The sequence below is a fragment of the Aureobasidium pullulans genome (assembly GCF_000721785.1).
Source record: "Aureobasidium pullulans EXF-150 unplaced genomic scaffold scaffold_41, whole genome shotgun sequence".
NCBI classification, from domain to species: domain Eukaryota; kingdom Fungi; phylum Ascomycota; class Dothideomycetes; order Dothideales; family Saccotheciaceae; genus Aureobasidium; species Aureobasidium pullulans.
In genome coordinates this window covers 125233-134508 of record NW_021941061.1, presented here as the reverse complement: position 1 = coordinate 134508, position 9276 = coordinate 125233, and the positions used below count along the sequence as shown (strand labels likewise).

The following is a 9276-nucleotide window of genomic DNA, read 5'->3' as shown; positions in this document are numbered from 1 at the left end:
GCTAATGATTTTGCTGCTACTAAGGCATACTAAAAGGAGCATTATAACCTCTAAAGGGAGTAGGGAAACCGTATAATACGTTCTAAATCGATAGTGTAGCAAATGGCAATGCTAGCGAGGGTAATATCGGTAGTGCCTACGACGGAGTCTTCTTCTTATTCTTAAACTTAGCGTCGCGGTAATCTAACTACCGCATAATAGTCTATATAATAGAGAGACTCGGTTGCTATGCTATATAGTTGCTAGCATTAATTTCTATACACCATTTATCTATACCCTTACCCTTGATCTCGTAATAAGTACCGTCCTCTTTAAGCTAAAGGCATCTAAGGGCACGCCGAGCTACGATATGGCATAAAGGCTTCTTATAGAGCTATATAGAACGTATGTCTTCGATGTGCTAACTACTATTTTCGAGATAGGCTTATGTTTGCTTTTAAGACTTCTTAGACTTCTTATTTCCTAGCTAAGATTCTCTAACTTGCGAATTCTAACCATTTCCGCTACTAATAGGGTTAGGGTTACCCTTAGCTAGAGATATCTGCTAGGTAGGCGACAGTTAAGCTAGGACGCTATCTAGTTTCCGAGACCACTTTTTAACTATAACTACTATATAATCCCTCTTCTTATTAGCATCATTAAAGGTGACGAGAGCCTCTATACTACTCTAGACATAGCTATTAATGTCCCTATTAAGGGGGAATAGGTCGGTAGAAGCCTTACCTCTATTATAGGTTACATTAACATAGGCAATTTGGCTAATAAGATGCTTCTATAGACCGTTATTAGCAGCGTAGTCGGAGGCGTACGTAGCAGCGAGTCTCCTAATCATAGACATAGCATTAATCCCTTAGTTAACCTCGTAAATAGTAGGAGGTTGCTCTTAAAGTAGAACACTATTAAAGGACGACACCTACTTAAGCTTATATCGAACGACTAGAGGCGGTAGCGGTAACTTCTTCTAGCGCTAAGACTAGCTCTAAGACTAGCTTCTCTGCTATCTATCCTCCTCTTAATTATTAACATTATTACCCTCGTCGATTTTAACTAGTTAAATGCGCTTAGTAGGAGGTGCCGTAGGAGGAGGCGACGGTCGCTTCTATAGAGCTAGCCTCTTTAATGCCGTCGATGCCTTCGATGTCTTCTTTAATATAGTCGCCTTTAGCGTAGTCGCCTTTACTAACTTTACAGTTATTCTAGTCTTCGCGGTTACGTTACTCGACTTCTTCTATAATGGTGTTCTCTTCCTTATAGGCGCCTTCTCCTACGCGCGAGCAGTACTCTCTATAGTAGCTTTTGTTAAAGGTTAACGAGCACGCTTTTAACTAGCATTAACGATGTTACCCTAGTCGACATCGAAGCGAACACCTTAAGCACTACGTTTAACCTCTTCGGCATTTACGATACTAGCTATCCGCGTAGCAATAGTAGTAGCCTCCTGCTCCTCTATCTATCTCCGAGCTCGCCTATAAATAGAAGCAAGCGCTATCTAAGTATCTAGGCCTATCTAGCTATCTTCCTCGGGTATATCGTGTATAGGAGGGAGTATCGGACTACTCTACTAAAGCGCGCCGAGGAGCGCGTCGACGTTGTCTCCGGGCGATTTAGGCGATAGTATATAGTAGTAGAGGGTCATAAAGTTGTCATTAGCTAAGGGGGCCTCTGGCGACGACATGGTATGTATATAAGACGACGAGAAGGTGTATAGATGGCTAATATCGAGTGTATACAGCTAACTAGTGCTTAGAAACCATGCCTAGAGGACCCGCCACGCCAAGTTTACCCCAAATTCCAGAGGAACTTGAATGCGAGAACAGACCCACCTGTCGGAAATACAGCAAGTCCCAAGGTCCCATCGAAAATCTCCAGAATGAAATAGCTACAAGCAAGGACAGTGGAGGAGGATGGACTCAAACACACGATGGACAGTAGAGCTCCGTGTGATGTCTTGGCGTTTTTCACAATCGGAGTCGCTGAGAGGGTGACCTTGGCTGCAATTGTCGACAGTGTGAACGTGGTTTGCAGGGAACTTTAGATATTTATTAGCATGGGATTAGATCATCAGAAACTTGATACCCTTGGATTAAGCTGACAGAGAAGCGATGCAGTATCGTGCGACGTGTGTCGACGTCCGATATCTTGTCATTCTTTCGTTTTGCTGGAAATCAGGAACATGAATGCGCTGTCCACGACATTTTCACGAGCTGCTGTTCAAGAAGAGGAAGATCATTAGAGAGTGGTACAAGGGAAAAAAAAAAGCATTTAGAGCCTTCTATGGAAGAGAAGACGAAAAAGAAAAAGAAGAAGAGAAGTAAAGAAACCGAGAGGTCAGGAGGCAGCAAGTGCAAAGCAAAACCCACCCATTTGTAGTAGTGAAACCCGAAAATTGTAATATCGAATCTTTGCGCCTGCCCTTTCGCCATGCTAATGTAAAGAAAACTTGGAAGACCGTCCGGAAATGCAATATGATTAACAAGAGTAGAAGGAAAAAAGGCCTCTACCAGAGGAAGAAGAGAAATGGTCCAAAAGGGGGAATTCAATGATTTGTTGGTCCACGAGCAGAATGGCGATTACGAGCTGTTGCAGCAAAAGTATAGTACTGTCGGGTGATGGTCTGGCAGAGGCGTTGGGTATCAAAGAACTGCTTCACCAGCCAAAGCCATACCCATTGTCCTGACCGGGGTTGTTGTTCTCAATGGGAGCCTGGGCAGGAACTTGAGCGGCATTGCCTTGTCGCGGGCGACCTAGCATGTTGAGCAGATTGCCATTGCCGTATTGGTGGTCGATTTGATTTTGAACCACATCTCTTGCCAGGTTCATGCCCGGGTTATGAGCCGCAGGTCTGACCGGGATAGGCGGCACTACTGGCATTGCTGGCATGCCTGGCATGGCGGGAAAGGCCTGCAACCCTTCCCAATTATGGTTGAAGTCGACTTCGAAGCCAAAGTCATTGCCGACTCCGGGCATCTCCGCACCTGCCTGAGCAGCGAAGTTGGCAAAGTCAAGATCACCTGGAGCAGCTTGGTTTCCTCCAAAGTAGCGATCAAATGCAGGTCTTGGTTGCATGTGATTGTTGTCATTCATGTGAAGAGCCATGTCTGGAGCGTAATGGTCGTGAGCTCCGACATTGGCTTGAGGCTCCTGTCTGATCGGGTTGAGATGATCGACCACAGGACCAGGGGCCCGAGGCTGACCGAACACAGCTGCTCCGAGGCCCTGGAATCTATTCAGAATATTTCTAGGTCTGTGTGGTTGATCAACGCGTTGAGCGCGACGGCGGTCCTGAGCTTGCTGTCCGCGTAAGAGCACACCATCCAGAAGATTGGGAATATGAGCTCCTTGTCTCGGGGGTGGCATTGGTGGCGCCAGGACGCGCTTCTCTGCTTCGGTGACGCTGTCCGAAAACTTGATGTGAAGGTGCTCCTTGTTGAGCTCAGGATGATCACGCAAAACTTCGGCCTCTGCAGCTTCAGCAGCTGCTTTGACCTCTTGATCATGTCTGGCTTCGATGGTGAGCTTCTCATCAAAGGTAGGGCAAGGGTTGGGTGGTTGGAAGTGGGAGTAGTTAGCAGTCACATTCGCACCGCAGAGATAACACTGGATGTTGTTGCAGGTAGGGCAAGTCATCTTGTTGCATCCCTCGCTTTTGATGAAAGCTCTCTTGCATGAGTTGCAATTGCGAATGAGAGCTTTACTTCTGGCTTCCTCAATCTTGTGTCGATGACCGAGAGCTGCATCCTTGGAACGTTTTCGCTGGAACTCTTCGCAAGATTCGGGGATGTGAGTCTTTTCCTTGCACTTGCGGCAGCTGGTGATGCTGCAGTCTTCGTTCTGACAATGGAACTCAAAGTCGACCTCGATGGGAAGACAGACGGTTTTGAAGTCACAGAATGGGCAACCTTCGACATCTTCGATGCCTGCCGTACGGATGTCATGCTCTTGTCGAAGGCGCATGAGCTCATCGACCTGTGGGTGAGTTTCGGGAACAAGACGCAATTGAAATTCGCCGAAAGTGTTTCCGCAACCACCTGGACACGCAAGCTTGAAGCTGGATTGTCCAGTCTCGGACTCCAAGTATGTCTTCATACAATCAAAACAGACGAAGTGTGCATCTGCCGAGTTGCATCGGACGACTCTGTTGAGAGGGTATTCATCAAAGCAGGCAGCACTGTGCACTGTTAGTCGTGTACCAAGCAAAGCATGAATGAAGGTCAACTCACCACTCAGCAAGCTTGCCGGAGGCCTTGGCCAGCTCCAGATTCTTCTCCTCGGATTGGGCCTTGAGGGCAGCCGTTTCTTCTTCCAATTTCTTTTGCGCAATGCTCTTGCGACGTTGGATGTTCCATTCGGCAGCAGCTCTCCTGGCAGCATTAAATTGCTCCATCAGGACAGGAATGTTGGCTTTCTGATCCTTGGTGCCTTGGAAGACTTGGAAGTTGACATCTCTGAGAGGTCTCCAGGGTGTCTTGCCATAAGGACGTAAGTCTGCGTGCTTTGCTTCGTTGAGGGCGAGGTAGGTTGCATAGAGGTGCTTCTTCTCCTTCTGGGTTTCTCTGATGTACTTGATGGGGATTGTGTTGAACTCATCCTTGAGGACTTCGATGCTAGGGACTATCAGTAAGAGTAAGAGTAGTCGATCAAGATAGTACATACATGACATCCTTCATCTTGCCAGAGAATATGTACTGCGGGTTGAGGAGGTTGGCCTTCTCTGCCTCTTCGGCCACCTTCTGGGCACGCAACTCGGCTTGTCTCTCGGCCTCCAGTCCAGCACGGACTTCGCTCGCCTTGGGATATGGCTTGTCGAACAGTTGCTCGATGACTCGCTCAACATTATCGTCTTGTCCAACAAGTAGCTCGAATGCGTAGGTGCGACAGACATCAGGGACGATCTCCATGATTTGGTCCAGCGTGGTCGGTTCGGGGACGAAGTCCGGCGCAGGACTGGGACTGAGATCGTGGAGCATGATGATTCCGTCCAGAGGGTCGGGTATCTCATCATCGTGAGCGTTGGGGAAGTCTTCATAGTCGAAGGGGAACGAAGGATCAAAGTCATGTTCGCTGCTGTCGACGGTCTGGGGAGAAGTCGCCGAGTGTCCTTGAGCATGTTTCGGAGAGGAATTGCGCACGTTTCTGACCGAGGGTCCCGCGCGCATCAGGTCATCCATGTTATGCTGCTGAAGATCATCGTCATCCTTGAAGTAGTTGAGGCCACGATGTGTTTTGTTCCGGCGCGCCATCTTGAGAGGTCGTTCAAACATGATCGTTTCGTCTTCACTGGAATCTGAGTTGATGGAGATAACATCGTAAGCTCTCTTCGCTGCCGCCATGACTCACGTCGGCGGTCAATGCTGCTCTTGGTATGAAGTGCGGCTGCGCGGCTGAAAATGGACGCGGCTGGTGAGGAGATGTAACGCGAGACACGGCGCAGTTGTGGAAAATTCTGGAGGTCAACGTGAGAGATGTTAATTATCAAGACCAGTTGACCAACACGAATGACGTCGGAATGCTTGTGATAATGAAGAGTGGCCGTAGAGTAGTGACGGCCTAGGGTATGATCCTGCGGCTGAAAAAGGAGGCGGCTGGTGGGGAGATGAACGCGATGTACGGCGTGGTTGAGGAAAATTTTGGAGACCAAGGTGAGGAATGGTCAATTATCAATGCCAATTGACCAACGCGAACAACGTCAGAGTGCTTGTGATACTGAGAATTGGGCGAGGGAGTGGTGGACCAGAGTGCGATAGTGCGGCTGAACAAGAACGCGGCTGATCAGGAGGTGACCGCGACGTCCGGCGCGATTGAGAAAAAAGTTGGAGGTCAGGTTGAGAGATGGTCAATCTCAAGATCAATTGACCAACACGAACGACGTCGGCAGTGCTGGTGATAATCAAGAAAGGCGGCTGGAGTGACGGTTCAGAGTGCGACTGCAAGTGCGAGTAGGAGCATATGCAAATCTGGATTCGAGGATGTTGTTGCAACCCTTGAGAAACACAGCTAAAACGGAAAGTCTTGACAGCCAAGTGTTGTTCATTGAGACAAGCTGATGTGGGCAGCAGCGGCGGGCGTTGCGGAATACTCAAAACATGCGATTTCACAAGGCAACCGCACTCTAACCAAAGATTCCGAGCTTGAATGAGAGCTGATAGACTTTTGGACAACAAGGCGGGCAGGAGGGATCGAGGTGGAGCCTCCTCTTGTCATTCCGACGGCCGGCGACGGCGTTTACGTGTCACACAAGAAGCAGCCAGCGATGCAGGAAGCAGAGGGCATACATGAACTAACAGGCGGCTAACTTCGTGAAAATACTTGCCTGGATTACCCAATAGTATGGCTCCTGTCGCTCGAGTGCAGAGAAGATGGAATGATTTGAAGTGTCGTCGAGGTCACAGCTCGACATGCGAAGCGAGACATGACGCCCTTGCAAAAGTGCTGGGCCTGCGGTTGAACCATCTGTCTTGAACCTTCGAGGTCACTCCTTGTCTAACAAACTCATCAACCATATCTGGAAACAACAAAAGGCCTTGATCATCTCTTACCCGACACAAATCGATCATGAGTCTACAGCTGCCTAGCAGTAAAGGCCCAGACGTTGAGCTCACTCAGCCGACTCATGAGGAAGCCGTCCACCAAACCGAGCTAAACAGCATTGAATGGAAGGGTGCACTATCACTCGACGCATACCTTCGTAGAGAAGATCATCTTGGGAAACAGGAATTAGTCCGTGATGGTGGTCTCACGTCCTGGGCACTGGTGACAGGCGACGGTGAATCTCGTGTCGTTCTGTCCAGCTGCGAAACAATTCGCAAAAAGGCCCTTGTTGCTCAAAATGGTCAGATTAAAGAAGTCATCTGTCATGGTGTTGCCAGCGTATTCTGTCCACCCGAGTATCGTGGCAAAGGATATGCTGGAAGAATGATCAAAGACTTGGGGGAGAAGCTGCAAACATGGCAGACTGACGGACATGATTGTTTGTTCAGCGTATTGTACTCGGACATTGGAAAGGTAAGTACAACCAGTACTGTTCTCTGCTCACTGCTTATATGCGCAATAGCAATTCTATGCAAACTATAAATGGCAACCATTCCCATCTGCCCATGTCTCCCTGCCTCCTTCTAGCGATACCAAGGAGACATCTCTCCCGAAAGCAAGAGCTCTGTATGCCACTGATCTTACAGAACTCTGCAATATTGATCTGAAGTTGGTTCGCAAGAAGCTCCGCAACGCAGCGTCCTCGGGCAAAACAATAGCCTCAATAGTGCCCGACGCCGAGACTCTTTCATGGCACCATGCTCGCGAGGAGTTTGTCGCAAACGAGCTGTACGGCAAGTCTCCCGAAGTCAAAGGCGCCATCGTCGGTACTGAAGAAGGCAAGCGAGTATGGTGTGTATGGATGCGGACATGGTACAACAGCGATCCTCAAAAAAGCAAAGGCAATTCACTGAACATCCTTCGACTTGTGGTGGAGGACCCTGAATATACCGACTTTAATGCAGCTTCGGATGATGGCGTGGAGCAAGCGAAGGGCTCTTACGTGACTGCAGCTATTGCGTCTCTCCTTGCTGCAGCACAGGCAGAAGCTAACAAATGGTACATGGGCTCAATCGACATCTGGAACCCTACATCTGCGACGCTCGCAGCCGCGAGACAATTGAAAGCTGGAACACAAGTTACTCACCGCGAGAACGACAGTATCGCGAGCTTGAGATGGTATGGGGAGGGATCAGTTCAAGATATCGAGTGGATGGACAACGAGAAGTATGCCTGGTGCTGAGTAAGGAGACGACATTGTCGCAGAATAAAGCAGAGCCAAGATCATTTCGCTCGATGCAGCAAATGCGCGTATGCAACATCGCATCATCACATTGCTGTTGGAGCGCATGAGAACACCTGCTTTCTACAGAAGTGTACATAGCTGCTAACAGAGATAACGAATTCCCGAATTTCACAGGGGCCAGAATTATTACCAATCCAAAGCTCTATCGAGCATGATGATCAAACAATAGTTTTGGCATCCAGGCATCTTGGATTTGACGATATGGTTCAGCTACTATGTGCTGAAGATGAAGAATTGACTGGTTGGGGATACTGATCGCATCAGTTTGGGTCGCAATGCTCAGGCACTGATTTCTTTTTGAACGCTCCCAACAATGCTAGCAGAAAAGTCCAGGTCAAAGCGAGAGCCGAGCCTCATGCGACAAGGAACACAAAGCGTGACAAAGGAAAGTGGTGCTGCAAGACATGTGAAGATGAATCATGGAGAAGCACGTTTCGTCAAACAGCATCAGGGTCGGCGGCAGAATGCGGGTGCGGTTAGGCTTCGAGATCAAGATGTCACTGGCCCCACCTTGGTCTCCTTACGATATTATTCTGCTTGGTGGATGCATCCTGATGACATGAATGTTGTTGCATTTGCTTGTAGAAGGCTGATTCCAAGTCACTGTGCAGTATTTTCTGCTGCCAGTTGTTTTGTTTACAGTTGGCAGCCATTTCTTCAACAAGGGGCGCAGTACCCATACAGCCACAATCATAGCTGTGGCTGAGCCGTCGGGTCGAGAGCAGTGGTCGCAAAGTATATTCTTGACATCACTTCCATCTCTTTAATGTGCCGAGGAGTTAAGGAAGAGGATGAAATCGCTGAGAGTCATGTTGGCGAGATCAGGGTCAAAGGGAAACGAGGTATGATCAGTACAGAGAATTGGGTAGTAAGTGCTGCACCTTGAAGAGTGGTGAGAGGCATATCACCCAACAAACGAAATAGCATAGGTGATTCGAGCAGCGTGTAGGCTGTGTGTGGTGCCCGCAATAACAGAATCCTTCGTTTCTGTTTCGCGTCAACTGCACCACACAGCTACAATTTCTACGCTCCGACATTAACGGTCTCAATTGCCTCGCACATGGACAATTGATCTGCTTATTATTTTCTCTCATAAAACCATCACCGTTTACCGACATTCCGACATTCGTGAGGGACGTTCGTTTTTGAGCCGAGCTTTCAGCACCCACTTTCCAAGGCTGCCTGCTGTCTCCGCTCCACCAAAACATCCCCCCCAAAGTCAAGGCTCAAGCCCTCGTTCAAGCCACAACCTCCTCATCTTTCCATAACAACAACAACACCCACATTACTACCCGCCCCTCTCGACGGCGACTTCTGTCCCTGCCGCCTTCGTCCAGGGAGGATCTTGCTCTTTCGCGTTCGGTCGGTGATATTCCGGCGCGCGCTCCTATCCCCTCCCATCGCGTGCGCCTTCCAACCGCGCCCTGTGTATGCCCGATAGA

General features: G+C 48.9%; 2 protein-coding genes across 2 annotated transcripts; one reads left to right on the top strand and one right to left on the bottom strand.

Moving 5' to 3' along the window:
* Positions 1-2333: 2333 nt before the first annotated feature.
* On the bottom strand, positions 2334-5578 carry M438DRAFT_369976 (uncharacterized protein). Its single transcript, XM_029908143.1, has 3 exons — positions 4654-5578; positions 4221-4604; positions 2334-4168 (listed from the first exon to the last, which is right to left on the bottom strand). Exons 1-3 carry the CDS (start codon positions 5328-5330, stop codon positions 2647-2649), a joined length of 2583 nt encoding a protein of 860 aa, XP_029755003.1. The 5' UTR covers positions 5331-5578; the 3' UTR covers positions 2334-2646.
* Positions 5579-6472: 894 nt separating this feature from the next.
* M438DRAFT_307424 (uncharacterized protein) lies at positions 6473-8088 on the top strand. The gene is made up of 2 exons (XM_029902298.1): positions 6473-7002; positions 7052-8088. The coding sequence occupies exons 1-2, from the start codon at positions 6553-6555 to the stop codon at positions 7769-7771; spliced, it is 1170 nt and encodes a 389-aa protein (XP_029755002.1). The 5' UTR covers positions 6473-6552; the 3' UTR covers positions 7772-8088.
* Positions 8089-9276: the final 1188 nt, after the last annotated feature.

Coding starts and splice junctions, on each gene's coding strand:
- M438DRAFT_369976 (XM_029908143.1), bottom strand. CDS start 5,330: ATGGCGGCAGCGAAGAGAGCTTACGATGTTATCTCCATCAACTCAGAT. Junction 4,605..4,653: donor GGCAAGATGAAGGATGTCAT/GTATGTACTATC, acceptor GATAGTCCCTAG/CATCGAAGTCCTCAAGGATG. Junction 4,169..4,220: donor TCCGGCAAGCTTGCTGAGTG/GTGAGTTGACCT, acceptor AACAGTGCACAG/TGCTGCCTGCTTTGATGAAT.
- M438DRAFT_307424 (XM_029902298.1), top strand. CDS start 6,553: ATGAGTCTACAGCTGCCTAGCAGTAAAGGCCCAGACGTTGAGCTCACT. Junction 7,003..7,051: donor TGTACTCGGACATTGGAAAG/GTAAGTACAACC, acceptor TATGCGCAATAG/CAATTCTATGCAAACTATAA.